The sequence below is a fragment of the Thermobia domestica genome, chromosome 10 (assembly GCF_964235325.1).
Source record: "Thermobia domestica chromosome 10, izTheDome1.hap1.1, whole genome shotgun sequence".
Classification (NCBI taxonomy): Eukaryota; Metazoa; Arthropoda; class Insecta; order Zygentoma; family Lepismatidae; genus Thermobia; species Thermobia domestica.
The window spans coordinates 238,345,072-238,361,939 of NC_137463.1; the positions used below are offsets into that span (position 1 = coordinate 238,345,072).

Genomic DNA, 16,868 nt, shown 5'->3' on the forward strand with positions numbered 1-16,868 from the left:
TCTTAAAAGTGTACGGAAATTCTTGTTGAGTATACTTTTACAATTGGCAGAATAAAAAAATAAGTTGCAATTTCTCACAAAGAGGCTTGGCTATCGTTATTGGGAAGTAAAAAGATACAGAATAAAACATGATCGGTGATTCCTTCACGTATAAACTATTGCAGTTGTCTGGGACTTGCGATAAGAAACCAGTCAACACATGCAAAACCACAACATTTACATTTATCGGAGTGGCAACAAATCAACAATAAAATTGTGTATCGCGATCTAGATTTTCTTTCTTTCTTCTTTTTTTCTTTTTTATAAAGGGAGGTGGTGCTTTTGTGTTAACAAAAGAAAGAGTGGCAGTACTATTTTTAAAAACAAGGGGAAAGAGTAATAATAATATAAAAGATCTCAGTCTAAGTGGATGATATTTCAAATTCAATTTCACGAGTTGCATGTAGTGATCTTAAATTGGGATATACCTTATTTTCTATTTGGCTTAGTGTTGCCATATTACCAGATTTTAGCGGGTACCGCCTGATTTTCAGGTTCTATATTCCAGTGTTGGGTAAGTTACTTGTAAAAATGTAACGCGTTACAAGTTACTTTACTTTCTCTTAATATGTAACGCGTTACTTGCCCGAAAAAAAGTAACTGTTACTCTACTTCGAAAGTAACGCGTTACTATTAGATCCGAAACTGAAAATCTGAAAAAAAAATTACTTCAATTTTCCATACTATTACTACTGCCATTATTATTATTATTATTGCACGTTCTGAATCGCTTTATGTAAATGCAAGGACAAATTTTTACTTGATATATGAACATTTTCATATAATGTTGTAACATTGATAAAATGCCAGACTGCGTTACTCGTACGGATGGGCACGAGCGAGTTCAAGCGAGTTTTCTTTGAAACTCGATTCGACTAGAAACAGACATCTTTGAGCTCGACCCGAGAACTCTGCTCGAAAAATTTCCTTCGACTCGAATTGGGGTTGAGTTTCGAGTCGAGTCGAGCCAAATCCAGTGTGTAGTTTCGCGTACTCTCTTCAAGCATATTACATAAACAATATAATTATTATCAATGACACTACATTATTATTATTATTATTATTATTAATAATAATAATAATAATAATAATAATAATAATAATAATAATAATAATAATAATAATAATAATAATAATAATAATAATTTTAACAACACTGTATATAAACATGGAAAATAGGCGGTTTGTATTTGAATACTAAAAAACTAGTTGATTGCCAACCTCGGTAGTCGTTAAGTCCAGGAGTCAAGGACATTGTTTCACAAGCTTCTGAATTTGGGTTGAGGGTCTAGGTTGAATATTCGGGTTCGAGCCAAACACTGTTAAAACTTATAGGGCACTGGCCAAATATCTTCAAAACTGCTCGGCCCGGGTTTAGAATTGTCAACGACTCGAGCAGCTCGGCTCACAGCTCATTCACTATCGACACGAACCGAGCCAACAGCTCACCCAACCGACTCGGCTAGAACCCTCGGCTCAGTTGAGCCCAACCGAGCCATCTTCTCAGCTGAGCCGAGCCGAGCTGAGCTTGTTATAAAAAATCTCTTGTGGTCTCGCTATCGAGACGAGACGAGATGCGAACAGTGTTCCCTCTCGTGAGCAATACTAAAAGTATTCCATATTACTGCTTAGCTTACATTTCTCATGGTTTTCACTTTCCAGTTTAATCAGGCCATGATTTCAAGACGAGTTAAAACGAACGAGCCATTTATCAAACTCGACTGGACTGAGCCGCGGTGGCTCAGTGGTAGATCTTTCACCTCTGGTGCTTGGGGTCCCGGGTTCAATCCCAGCCCCCACCAAGTGAACTTTGTGGTGGACAAACACCGTGTGTGTGGGTTTCCTCGGGGTTCTCCCGTTTCCTCCCACTTTCTTCATTAAAACATTTTATTCGTTACTCATCATCACCGTCTCCTTTAGCCTAACCGGCATAACCGTGGGACGTAAAACTCAAAGATTTCATTTTTTCGACTTGAATTCGAGTCGAGTCGAGTTTTAGCTTGACTCGTGCTCATTCCTATGCGTTAGAAAAAATGATTGCTTATTATTATTATGCTAAACTAATTATATAATAATAACAATTTTGTTATGTAAAATTAAGAATACTGAATATAGAGAAACATTACACTACAACTAATAAAGCGAAAACACATGAACTGGGGGTGAATCAAAACTTGCCAGTAACTCTAAAATCGATATATGCTTTTTGAAGCTAGTTTCAAACTCTATAATCGACGGGACTCTAGGATAAGCAAACTGATTCGAAAGAACTCCAATATTACATACCATCAGCAAACTATTTTCTAGTAATAAAGTAGGCCTGCTCATCAGAACACAGTTTATTCGTATTAACCCCTTACTGTATATCGTTAATTATGGCACGCTAGTTGTTGATAAATATTTTCCGCCGGTGCACTTCAGACACTTTACTTTTAAATTCTGTCCACCATCATCCTCAGCTCTTAAGAAAAAGTATTCTTTCAAATGTTCGAACGGTAAAATATTTTCGTTCTCCATCTTTACAAAAACAACACCAATCAAAGTAAAATAGACTACCGGTATCATAGCACTCCTAGTTCACTCACTGAATGCATTGATTTGGAGCTTTCAAAATCTACGACAAATTCTTCCAGGTGCTTGCAATCAGTACACGTGATTTCCCTGAGGCTGTCCTCATCTTCCAAAAACAGCAAGTGGCACTACGAACCTATCTGTTTCTCTGTGTGTCGGTGACTGTCGGTCACTGACATAAGTAGTTCATGTTCCATTGTTTCATTCTGAGAAATTCACTTAAGGCAAGAAACACTTGTTTCCGAAAAAAGTACATATATTACAGTTACTCATCCGAAATGTAACGCGAAAAAAGTAACGCAAATAGGTACGTTACTTAAAAATTTATAACGCGTTACCGTTACAGTTACTTTGGAAAAAATGTAACGCGTTACTAGGAAACGTTACTTAAAAAGTAACGCGTTACTTGCGTTACGTTATTTCCCAAGACTGCTATATTCGTACCACGCTTAAACATACCTTAACCACGAAAAACCACCCGCTTTTTGGGATTGGAGAAAAATCTAAGACGACTTAGTTGATAAAATGTTGGTATATTCAATGTAAACTGCTACACCTCTGACAATCTCAATCGCGATTGAGTTAAATTTGGACTCGCGCTCAGGCTCAGGCTGTGGGCAATCTGAGCAGTGCGCGTGTGAAGGGCCATTTGCTAATAAGATATCTGCTCTAATGCATAATGGTTTTCTTTGTGTAGTTCATGTGTTTTTAATGTAATGTATTGGAGGTTCTATACGAATGAAAATTCGTTTGTAGATGTTGTGACAAACATACTTGAATTATTCATGCCTTCATAAGCTACAAGAATGCCGAACGACAATGTCAAGTGTAACTTTAAAGACCCTTATAGAAGCTAATTTACGTATGTTAGCCAGGGCAGAACTCAGTTTGAAGCAAAATGTACACTCTGGAAAACTCAGTTTCGTTTGAAAAGTAGGATGCAGGGAAGCAAACTGGACCCCACCTGATTTTTATATGTTTTGTAGACTAAATTACGAGGAACACGAATCTGAAAGAGTTTTGACATTCCGACTTCCGGAACTCGAGATATTAAAACTTAAAGTTTAATATAGACGCTATGTATCTATATGAAAAAAGACAATATTCTCTATACGAAACATATTATGTCCTGTGATATATATGAAGGTAACCAAGAAAGTTCTGTCGCTTTTTGTGGAGGTCTATGTTCAATTAGTCCTCACACCGTGAGTTGAAAAATGAAATGAAATCTTTAAGTTTTACGTCCCATGGTTGTGTCGGTTAGGCTAAAGGAGACTGTGATGAGAACTGAATGAAGTGGTGGAATGAAGAAAGTGGGAGGGAACGGGAGAACCCCGAGAAAACCCACGAGCACGGTGTTTGTCCACCACAAAGTTCACACGGCGCGAGCTGGGATCGATCCAGAGACCCCAAGCACCGGAGGTGAACGCTCTACCAGTGAGCCACCGCGCCCCCACACCGTGAGTTGAATGCGAATGGAGACAAGGCGAAGGTCGGTTGTTGGTGTGGGTATATCCAACATTCTTCCTGGTTGTGGCAGTTCAGTTACAACGTGAACTTGTGTAAGGACAGAGTGAATATGGAAAATCCACAGAGCGTCATAAGGACGTGTATGCTGTACGAGTTCAAACTTGGGTCAAACGCCACTGCCGCGGGGCGGAAGATATCTCAGGCCTTTCATGAGGGTGTCGTGGTTACGTAGACAGTGCGAAGGATGGTTTAGCAGGGTTAAGGACGGTGACGAAACACTCACGAAAGACGCACCACGTGCCGGAAGACCAACACATGTACAAAATAAAGATCTTCACGTAGCAATTGAGGCGAACAGTGGACAGACATGTGAGGAACTGGGGTTATTCAATGTGAGTAAAGAAGCCATTCGGCAACACCTCCATCAACTTGGGAAGCACTACAAGTTGGGTCTGTGGGTCCCACACGATTTGACTCCGGGCCAGAAGGCTACGCGAGCAGACACCTGTGTTTCTTTCCTATCTCGTTTGAGGAAGGAGCTACTTCTGGACAGGATGTTGACATGTGATGAGAAGTGGGCCCTGTGCGAAGCTCCACGGCATCATCATCATTGGTTAAAATCCCATGAACAGGTTCCAAAACAGCTGAAACCAGTAATGCAGCGGAAACCCTGAAGCCAGCACTTTTCAATCGCTACGGGACAACGCTAAGCCCCACATGGCTAGAATGACCCGGGACACCATCCTACGACTTGGATGGGAAACACTTGCATCCGCCATTCTACCCGGACATTGCACCATCCGATTATCACCTGTTCCATTCCTTGGACACTTTCCTTAGAGGACTTCAGTTTAACTCCGTAGTAGAGGTGCAAAATGTACTTGATACCTTCTTTGCTTCTGGGCAAACCAAGTTCCACCGCGAAGGAATCCTGCCCATCCCCAACGTTGGCAAAAGGTCGTTGATACTGATGGGTACTATTTTTGATCTTCCAGGTACGTCTTTGGTGACATATCGATGCTCTAAGGTGATAGGTCAAAAAGTGACAGAATTTTCTTCGATACTTCTATACATACTATATAAAACTTCTGTATAAGTTCTAGTATCTCGAGTTCGGGAAGTTGGAATGTCAAAATTCCTTAAAATTATTGCTCATTTTGGTCTAGTTTACAAAATATATAAAAATCAAATGGGGTCCTTTTTGCTTCCGTGGTCACTTTATGTCGAGTTCCAATATCTAGAGTTCCGAAATTCGAAATGTCAAAATTCCTTCAGATTCGTGTTCATCGTGGTCTAATTTACAAAATATATAAAAATCAGATGGGGTCCAGTTTGCTTCCCTGCAACCGAAAAGTACATTGGAAGTGTCATCAACGAAATAACTAAAAAGTGCGAAGGATCCCAGGTCAGTATTTGTAACACAAGTTCACATCGGTACTCACGGTTTAGACCCCCCCCCCCCAATTTTCTGATTTTAAACTATGGCAACCCTAATTTAGCTGTGACTTGTACAATGATCGAACTATTCCTTTCGCACAGTGCTGCACATATTACCATAATGGTCTTGGAGCAAATAAAAAACAGTTAAAACACACATAGAAATCAATATAATTGTCTCGATTGATAGATGCTTTCACAATTGTTAAAAAAAAAAAAAGTTGTAATTAAAAACATCAAACATTGTTTCTGCTTTGAAAAGGACAAACATGGCTTTGCTTATAAAAGCGCAAGCACGGTTTCGGGCGGCTTTCGCTTTCGAAAAGAGCTTTTGCGGTTTCGTTTGGAAATCCGCTTTTGTGGTTTCGGTTTTGAAAATTGCCTTTGCGGTTTTCGGTTTTCAGAAAACCGGTTTCCTCAAAAACTGAAAACCGCAAATGTCACAAAAATTCGACAGCACTACTCGAGCTGTTTGATGTTATATAAGAATAAAATAAAAACTTCAAGTTATGTTCTTTACAATATTAACTAAGTGGCCTCGCGTAGCGTAGTCACTAACGCTCTCGCCTTCGGTGCGAGAGGTCCCGGGTTCGATTCCCGGTGAGAGCACTCGGTCGGAAAAGTGTAAGAAGCTTTTGCATGCCAGTCATCCTGAATGAAGTTTTCTTCATTCATACCAGGCAAATGATACCAAACATATAGGTCCCAGGCCGCTTCCTTCCCTCCCCCATCCTTTCTTTCTTCCCTTTCTCCGGATAGTGTGCTCGCCGAGGAACATCATCCCTCATACATGAAGGGATAGATGGCCGTAGATGCCGAAAGCCCAGAAAGCTAAATATTCATTAACTATGAAAATTATTTAGTTTTCCCGGTAGAAAGTAAAAATTAGGGATGATACTAGTGACTTATCATGTCAGATGAGAGCGACAACTGGGCGTGAGTGTCAAGTAGCAAAAATTTTTATATAAAGGAATCCCTTATTCGTATTTTTCATTTACAGAACTAAAATTTTTGTGATATGTGGGTTATCACCTTTTACAGTCGAGGACTAGAATTATGTGTGGATTTAAATGTAATCCTAATTTATGGTTATGAGAACAGGGCTAATAGCAAAACGTATACGAATACAGTGCATATTACGGTTGGGATTACTCCAAAGGATTACTGATAGAGTAATTGAAGTTGGTTTTCCATGTTCGGTAAATCTTGTTTTCAAATACTAAGTAACGAGGAATATGTACTTTTATAAAACCTTATTGCCACTTAACATTTTGCGATATCTGTGCATTACAATACGCAGGTTACGTTAAATCAATTAGAACCATCTTAAAATACCAATAGAGGGCAAAACAAATATATATCTATCGGCTCCTTTGTAGGGTTTGAACAGAAAATTAGGTTTTGTGGTCAGTGCTGAAGACTGGTGCTCAATTCTGTTGTGAATTCATGTATTTTGGATTCCACGTTAAACTGTATGTCCACGTCTCATACAGCCTCAGTGCTAAAAAGGAATCAAATTCCAAAATAACCGACTGAAAACTACGTTCGACCGACGAAATTACATGTCGAACCTGAGTCGGATGACCAATTTATCGTGCGTAGCCGTTCATACAGGTATCTTAAGAACTTATCAAGTGAAGGAGTTGGGACAAGATCTCCTGCATCTGACTTCGGTTGTAACAGTTCCACAGATTCGAACATTTTCTGCATCAAGTCAGAGAGCCCGACCAAATTCCAACGATTGCTGCTCAGAGTGCACAATTCATGTCATGTTAATTCATTTATTTATCTTTCAAAGGAATTTCCTTATTTAGACCAATATTCTTTATCTTTTAATGCAAACGATATTTTTTCTTTCTATGTTTATAAAAATAGAGAGAGATTTTTCGGGCCACTATCAGTGAATAAAAACCGCGCTTAGGTTTAAAACATATGTGAAGTGACTGCACACTACAGATAATCTTATTTAAAACGGTATTTATTTCTATCTCTGCCAGCAGCCTAAACTTCGGGATTTTTCCTTACATAGTGTAACACAAATGTCTGCAAGTTCTGCAAGTGTAACACAATTCACACTGACATGTAATTCAACTTTCATTACATCTAAATTACATCGGTTCCTATTATCAGGCCATTTGTTGTTCGTTTAAGATTTTTTTTTTTTTTGCTGCCACATTTTAAATACGAAAAACATGTGCTCCGGATCTAAATCATATCCCAAACGAGAGCTCTCCTGTAACATGAGAAAGTTTGCGACCTTATGGCCACCATCGGTTCCACTGAGAAGTATTTACAGAACAGGTATATTTTGAAGTTTGTAAAGATGAACGAAAAAAATGAAATGAAATCCTTAAGTTTTACGTCCCACCTTTATGCCGGCTAGGCTAAAGGAGACGCTGATGATGAGAAATGAATAAAATGGTGGAATAAAGAAAGCGGGAAGAAACGGGAGAACTTGGAGGAAACCCACGCACACGGTGTTTGTTCACCACAAAGTCCACTTGGTGCGAACTAAGATTGAACCATTGACCCCATGCACCAGAGGTGAAGGCTCTACCACTAAACCATCGTGGTCCCTTTTTTCACTCGAAAACCTCGAGTCGTTCTGAATCACTTGCATTTTTCCCCATAGAGTACACTACACTACAAGATATTTCATGAGTTTTTCTTTCTTTCTTTCTTTTCAAATGGAAGATTGGCAAAATAAGTTTCTCTCAAGAAATAATAAACACTTCTTACCAGAGTATATACACTTGTTTATTAAAAACTAAATTACAGTGTAACGGTTTCAACAACTTAAGTTGTTGAAACCGTTACACTATAATTTAGTTTTTAATAAACAAGTGTATATACTCTGGTCAGAAGTGTTTATTATTTCTTTAGTGAGTTCCAGAGACGCGATGGATAGAGTTGCAAGTTTCTCTCCTTCCTAAAGGCTTTTTTTCACATTCAATATCATTTTTTTTAAAATTTACGTTTAAATAAATAAATATTAAAATTTAGACGTGGGCAAATAATGAAGATAAATAATATATACTTTAATAACGAAGTCAATGAGGAAATAATGATGATGAAAAAGAAAATTGATTAATGACAGAATATACATGATATTACTTTGATCGTTAGCTCTAATGTAGAAACCAACACATATTATGTATGGGTGTCCACTTTATCTTACGAACCATGGTTATGCGCTTACGCTAAAAACGACAGACAATTAACAGAAGTGAATGATGGGTTGGTGGAATGAGAATGTGGGAAGAAACGGAATAACACCGAGAAAAACCATGGACACGACATTGTCCGCTAGAAACTCACTTGGTCTGAGATCGAACCAAAGATGAAAGATGAGAGTTCTAGCACTGAGCCACCATACCGCTCAACTGTTTTTTTAAACTTTGAACTTTAAGATTACGTGGTACGTATGAATAACACATCATAAATGAGCCAATGAGCGCAGTAATGACACACGAGAAGGAAAGAGGGAATTCCACCTTGAATATAAGTGGAATGCTGAGCTATCCTCGTAAAACCTTTGAGTAGACAAAGAGGAAACTGTCAGATTTATCACACATTTCTACATAATCACATTGAATTCTCATTCAAGGAAGTTATACGAAGACAGAGGGTTTTTTTTAAAAAAGAAATCGTGCATCACATTCATGAAGATGTTTATTATTTTTGATCACAAATGAATTCAATCAGTTCAGAGTAAACAAGGTTGCACATAACAGATACGATAGCTTTACGCAACAAACCATTCAAGAGGAAATACTTTGTAAACAATCTCAAGAATAGAACGGAAGTTACTGTTCTTGCATTGTGGCGTTACACCTTATCAAACATAAACATTCTGAATAGGTATTGTTCATTATTATAATTATTATTATTATTCAAGGTGATTCAGAACAGTGATAAAATAATAAAGCTAAAAGATGCGCAAATATGACTTCTCCAGTAGACAGCTATGACCACAATTCGAAAACATCATGACACTCGCTATACACGGGGAAAGGCAATAGTCTAAATTATTCTTTATTGGGGAGAAGGGAGGGTGGAGAAAAAACGAAATCCGGAACAGATTCAAATACTGGTGTCACCAACATAGTGACTACAGTGTCTTTGGAATAAAAACGTCCCTTAAGACCATAAAAAAATATATATATTACTCTATTGGTAACTTCCCACTGGTTATGCTTGCAGCATAAGGAGATTTTACTTTGTAAGGCAAAGGAAAGTAGCTCCCTTGTGAAGATAATTACCATAGCACCTTGGGCGCAGGAGATCCGGCTTCAGAAATGTGAAAAACTGAGGGAGATATTTCCTTTCCTTAATATTTTTGAAAAAAAAAAAAAAAAAAATCATCTCAAAAAACTCACTGGGGGTTGAATGAGGAAAATTAATTACAATAATTCCTACGCAATTAATGGGTGAAAAAGTGTTTAGCGGTATTGCTAAATTTTACATAGCTATACTAATTATGGGTGTTCAAATATGTAAACTTTACGTCGAAATATTATCGTGCGATCTTTTTCGTCTTTGTCATTACTACTTTTACACTTCTGTCTCCCTTTCACCTCGACTGTGATGATTTCGCACCAGGGCCGCCCGAAGAAAATTTTCTAGGGGGAGGTGGCATCTATATTACGTCTGGTATTTAATATACATGGTTTGCTATATTACATATACATTTTCGTAAGCCAGGGGAAGCCCCCTGTCCCCCCTTCGAGCGCCCATGTTTCGCACCCTACGTACTTGATTTCTGGTGGAAGCTTACGTGGTTGTAATTCCACGTTAAGGTAAAGGCTTCACCTCTTGCCTTGGTCTGACAGCTGGCGAGTGCGCCTATGATGCACGTGGACTCAGATTCGATTCCCGGCGGGAGAGAACTAAAATCTTAAACGCATTAAAGCGGTTCGGATTCCATCTTAAACTGTCGGTCCACATCTCATCTAGCCTCGGTGCTGAAATGAATATTAAACTACAGATTCCGAACCGAAGAGAAGTAAAAGAGCCTGAGTGACTGAAGCAAGGTGAGAAACACCTAGAGCAGGTGTGAGAAACCTGTGGCCTTCAGTCATGAACTGCAGCTTTCTGGGATTGTGAAAAATGCTAAATTACATAATATGAAATATACGAGAAACAGAATTCTACAGTTACATATATCAAATAATATAGTGGTATATGATTTAATTTTATCCATTTTCAATACATTATTAATGTAATTAATACCTGTGAAATAACCACAAAAATCATGTCTTTTCGCAACCGTCATATGTGGCCTTCTTGGGAAGTGGGCATTGTCAATGCGGCCTCTACAAAAAAAAAAAAGTTTCCCACCCGCCTAAAATTACACTCCGAAGTCACAGAAACGGACGTTTCTTGAAGTATCCCTGATTTAAAGTAAAGCATAATTTGTAAACATCTGTACGGCAGGGTTGATTGGTTTACACCAAGGTGGTATCAATCTGGTGCTCTTTCTCTTTTTTTTTTTTTTTCTTCCTTCTTCGTTTCAAAATAACCAACTGGATTAAATGTAAAAGATAAATTTAAAAGCAAAAATGCCACAAGTTGTGTGAAGTTCATGGTGACGTTTCCACAAAACTCAAACCACTTAGAAGAGCTTTTCTCACACATTAAAAAGCCAGGAAACATGAATGTGGAATGAAAAATATTTTCTGCATATGTCTATGTATGAAATGAAATCTTTAAGTTTTACGTTCAACGATTATGCCGGTTAGGCTATAGGAGACGGTGATGATATGAAATGAATACAATGGTGGAATGAAGAAAGTGGGATAAAACGGGAGAACCCCGAGGAAACCCACGCACACCCCAGTCCCCTTGGTGCAAGCTGGGACCGAACCAGGGACCCCAAGCACCAGAGCTGAACACATTACAACCGAGACATATCTCTATGTATGAGTAGTTCAGGGCTAGAATGATCTTAAATTATTCACACTTTATGTTTTTTTTTTCTGATATGCAAATCAAATTAAGTCGTTGTATTTTTTACTCGCAACTTGGACTAAATTAGAACTTCTGTATCCTGTAGTCTTCAAATGGTCTACTTATTTTAATAAGTTGTATTAGTTAACTCGGTGCAAAGACTTAAATTATGTAGTTATCTTTTCGTAATTGTGAAATGACTCTTAAAATATTCACAAGTATGCAAGATCACTACATCATTAAAGTTTTTCATTTTATATGCCATCAGCTATGTGTAAGTACATATATAAATTTGTTTATATACGTTTCGTGTTTTTTTTTTAATAAATCCTTATCATTTCGATTTCCCTATCATACGTGGCATCATCTTCCGAGTATGTTGTTCTTGAGCGTCTCAACTGAATCCCATTGGCCCAATCCCTATCTCGAAGATTCAAGTATGACGGGGTTATCAAAATGATAAGATCTGAATTTTAAAATATATACGCAAAGTACGTGAATAAATTGAACACCAGTGCGACATATTTTGATCAGGTGTCCTCGGTGGCTGAATTGGTAAATTTGTTGCATTGTAATCAAGAGATCCGGGTTCAAGTCCAAGTGGAGGACAATTTTTTTCGTTGCAAACTGAAAAGTGGTTCTAATACTTTTTAAACTGTAGGTCCTGTCCTTCGTAACTGCTGTTCCATAAGAACATTCGGTGACGTATTCCTTGTAAAGTATATACATTTATATCAATTTTATTATTTAGTTAGAAGGTATGTTCTCTATATAAATAAACTTCTTATAAACTCAATGTCTATAAGTACGAAGATATAACTCGTTCTTGAGAATTAAAAGGTTCTTGAGGTATATACACATAACTGAAAATAATCTAATTTTTTCACGGTATCATCTCTTGCGCTTACATCACCTGTTCCTTTGAGCTTATTATGCCATATTCTTATCAACAGTGATAATAGCTGGAAATCTAAACACTGTTGTAGTAATAAATAAAAAGGAAACGACCTCTAGAGAATGCACTGCGCACGGGATAAAAATTAAAATTACAATCTCCACGTCAATATCTCAGAACACATGTTATGGATTATTTTTTTCTGGTAAACTTTACAATGCGGTATTCCTATGCATACACAACTAATTACACTCAATTAATTTTAACAAATTTGGTATAAACTTCCATATGCTAACTCAACCCTACTCTACTATTCGCTTTTAAATCGTACCTACTTATAGATGCGCAGCTAGAGCGTGCATTGTCAAGTTTATCCATTATTATTATTATTATTATTATTATTTTCTAAACTGATCTCTCAATGACTTAAACTTGCCCCTATTAGCGGTATTCCAATTTACTAAATACTACTAGGTACATTTACATGAAATGTAGTTCGGAAACTAGGAAGTGAGAGATATAGCGGGCGAGTATCAGATCGTTACAACACCGAAGGCACAGATGCGGATAACTGATGCAATTTACATATAAAATGCTGATTTGCAAAGTATGTGCACTTCTCATACAGAAGATAATATGACTATGATCAGTTTATATCATTTATTAACTTTTCCTTTATTTCTTCAGTTACAAGCATAGCGCCTCAATTTATATATAGGAAGTATCCACGCGCACAGAAGATGATGAGGTACTGTTGTATAATATTATCATATATATATATATATATATATATATATTATTTTTACATCCCATGTTTATTCTCTGTGGCTAAGGGATAATGAAAGAAATGGTAGAACGAAGAGACAAGAACAGAAAAATCCGAAGACAAAAGAACACGGTGTTTGTCCACTTCGCGAGAGCAGGGAGCGAATCAGCGGACCCCAAGTACCACAGATAAGCCTTCGACCACTGAGGCTCCATTGTTCATTCTGTGAAACTTATTTTACCAGTAAAATGTTACTTTTCATGCTGGTTATCGTCAATCTGTACGAAAGCTATACGTCCTTTAAGGACGAATTTGAATATATATATATATATTTAATAAAGAGACGTCAATGGTGGAAGAACAAAAAATACATGATTTTCATAACCTCACGCAACAAAGGGAGTATGTAGGAAATTACATCCTTTAGCAGAATAAAAGTCCCACTAAAACACGTTCGTTACCCAACCTACTCTATCTAGAAGTAACGAATATTTTTGAACACACCGCAAAATAAACAAACAAGAAGTGTTGCTAGTAAGAACGGAAATAATTGTTTTCAGAGGTAATAGATACACTTCAAGGGAAATATGAACATGTGGTACAACCACTGTTTTACGCAAATGCTTTCAACATTTGTTTTTGTTTACGTTTATTTCAACATTATCTTTCAAAACAATACGCTCGAGACAAAGATCGTCTGCATGCCTCTTGAAACGTGACTGAACGCCATGAACTGTTTGGCCTATCATGTTATCCAAAATATAAAGAATTTACGATTCTATGCAATTATAACGCTTAATGTATTTGACACATATTACTGTCATTTAACACTGTTTATTTTCACCAATATATGTCATCTTTTATTTTATAGGTCAGCCATTTTGATACACATATGGCTGCCAATCTCACCTTCCGTAAATGCTTTCTGTTATTTTGTTTCGTTTTAACGGCCTCCGGAGTTTGCCACATTCGGCATTTCTTCTCTTCATATTCCTTGGCACTTTCACCACACAAATTTGTAGTTATTACAGCACCTCCACATAAGAAAAGTTGAAATATACTCTAAAAAATACTTCCAGTTCCCTATCGAACCGTCTTGTTTTCATTCGTCGCAAGATATTTTCCGCGACATTCGTCACCATGTAAGTTTTCTGATTGGTTATTGGATGTAAACGGCATCGTTCTATGAGAAATTCAACGTACAAAGGGTTCTTCATTCCATCATATAAATATATTACTTTAACAAATAAGCACATTCCGTAACCGTATAGGTCAATACAACGCAAAATTACCCTTTTGCTTTATGATAGGCCTAATCGGCATAACATTTTAAATCACTTTTGGCAATATTTGCGTAGCGTTGCTGTACGCATAACTTTGCGAAAATTGGTAAAGAAAGATCTCCAAAAGAACTTTTAGTTATTTATTAAAACATAAAATCTTCCATTTTTACTAAGTTTATATATTGCACATTAATGTGAACTGATCTAATTGTATATTTAACATTCTTTTCGGCAGGGAGGTTATGTGAGACGTTGAACTACAGATTAAACTTAGATTCGAGCCACATAAACTCTTGCCGGTATAGAACCCAGGTGTCTCATCTCAAAGCCACGCAAGCTAACCGCTTAGTCACTAAAGAGCTGTTAGATATAGAAAAAAATATTTATAAACAATGTTTTGTGCAATTTCTTATGATATACTAGAATGGCTTAAATAGAATTTTCCATTAAAATCTAGATTTAAGCCATAAATCAAGTATCAAAATATCAGATCAGTATCAAATTTCAGTTAGTTCCACAAAAGGACACTTTCAGAAGAGGTGTGCGTCAATGCAACACAAACTTTTATATTTTAGTTTGCGATAGTCGGCATACCAACAGTTTTTTTTTTTTTTTTTTTTTTGCATTATTTGCCTCGTATTGCAATCAGTCCATTTTGAAGGACTATTACGGAGCGAAGCCCCTAGACTTCGTAATGCGAATCAAACAAAATGTTGTATCACAACATGGCATACGTCATTAAAACCGGCCATCGGTACGTGCATATATCCCCACAGTTTAGTATACCGATGCAGGGGCGCTGGAACCGGGGGGCAAGGGGGCAGTTGCCCCTCCTGAAATTTTTAAAGGGGGCAAGATACCCTTTTTGCCCTCTCACTTTCAGACTAGAAACATCACACAACACTGATTATATGAACTAAATTTTGCTTTTTACAGTAATGTGAAAAAAAATTATCTATTTCAGATTCATCTTTCTCTTTGAAACAAGAGACCGGGCGCTTTTTCTACCCCCATGTTAGACAGAAAGAGTTAGGAAAAAGAATTGTAAATTCTCTTTATTTCCATTTGTGTACATTCTCAAAACACTGTAAATTATTTTAAAATTTTTGTTTAAGTAATCGTAAGTCTGCAATATGAAACGAGTCGTCGAGCGAGATTTTAAAGTTTGAAAAATATAACAGTTTAAATGAGTAACAGGACATTTAGGAACTAAATACATTTTCCATAAAGTTAAATTAATTTTCTTACAAACAATATGCAGAGTGCAGTAAGATTTATAGTGAGGAGGAAAAATGTATAAGGTAGGATTAATAATTCTGAGCATATGAAAAATGCGAACTCTATTGTCGTTCCGTTCGTTTAATCCTTTCACTACCATTTTTTTCGGAGTGAAAAACATTAATATATGGCTATTTTAAGTTGTTTTCAAACGTATATATATATATATATATATATATATATATATATATATATATATATATATAAACATTTTCCACCGTTTCGTTTTTCGATGTGGGAAGGGTGGGACATTATGTATCCCTCTGATATTTTTACGTGGGACCTTTATGTCCCAGTGGTATTGACATGAATGATCATCTTGTATTTTCAATTATGAAATGTATATTGTCAGAAAAACAATTGGGTCGTATTTATGATTACAAATATTTTACATTTCGGAATCCTTTTCCAAATTACAGTACATGCAACTACTGCTTTATCACTAGTACATTGTTCCTCACTTTCATCTGTTCCATTATCACTTTCATTGTTCACGTTCACTTCCACTACTGTCTATTGGATAATATTAATAAGAATTCTGTGAAGCATTCATAGCAATAAAATGTGGTAAATTACAGGGGTTCTCTGAGCATGTATCGTGGGACACATATATCCCACTGGTAGTGAAAGGGTTCAGATATGAGTGCAGAAACAGAACCTCTATTTCAGCTCTCCTTTCAGACCAAGTTTGTAAACAAGAATACGAAAGACAGTCACTGCTTATAATAACTAGTAGTGTGAGATATTTAGCACGCAGTGGTCGAGCAATCAGTGGACATTTGCATAGTACGGGTAATTTGATGTCACTCCTGGATGAAAGAAAAATGGATGTGCCTGTTCTCAACCAATGGATTAATCGACAGGATAACTGGCTTAGTGCTGATTGAAAGAATTTTAAAGATTATGGGACATGCAATATAGAGAGACCTGGTAGCAGAAGTTAAAGAGTCTCCATTTTATGCAATCATAGCCGACTCTACGACTGATATTTCAAAGAAAAAACAGTTGTATCTGTGTGCGCTGTATTGACTCTGATTCATGAACCTAACAAAATATTTATGGAAATGATCACACCACATGGCACAAAATCGGAAACAGAATTCACGATCCAAGATATTCTAACGAAACCTAACCTGAATGCAGAAAATATACGCGAACAGTGTCATGATGGTGCAGCTAT

At 37.0% G+C, this 16,868-nt stretch overlaps 1 protein-coding gene across 2 annotated transcripts in view; it reads right to left on the bottom strand.

Moving 5' to 3' along the window:
* The window catches only part of LOC145663113 (macoilin), a 77,562-nt gene extending 63,275 nt beyond the window's left edge, over positions 1–14,287 (bottom strand). For both annotated transcript variants that reach the window (XM_081729391.1, XM_081729390.1), the window contains exon 1: positions 14,037–14,287. In XM_081729391.1, coding sequence (XP_081585517.1) covers positions 14,037–14,116 — 80 coding nt within the window. In that variant the 5' untranslated portion in view covers positions 14,117–14,287. The remainder of the gene's footprint in view (positions 1–14,036) is intronic.
* Positions 14,288–16,868: the final 2,581 nt, after the last annotated feature.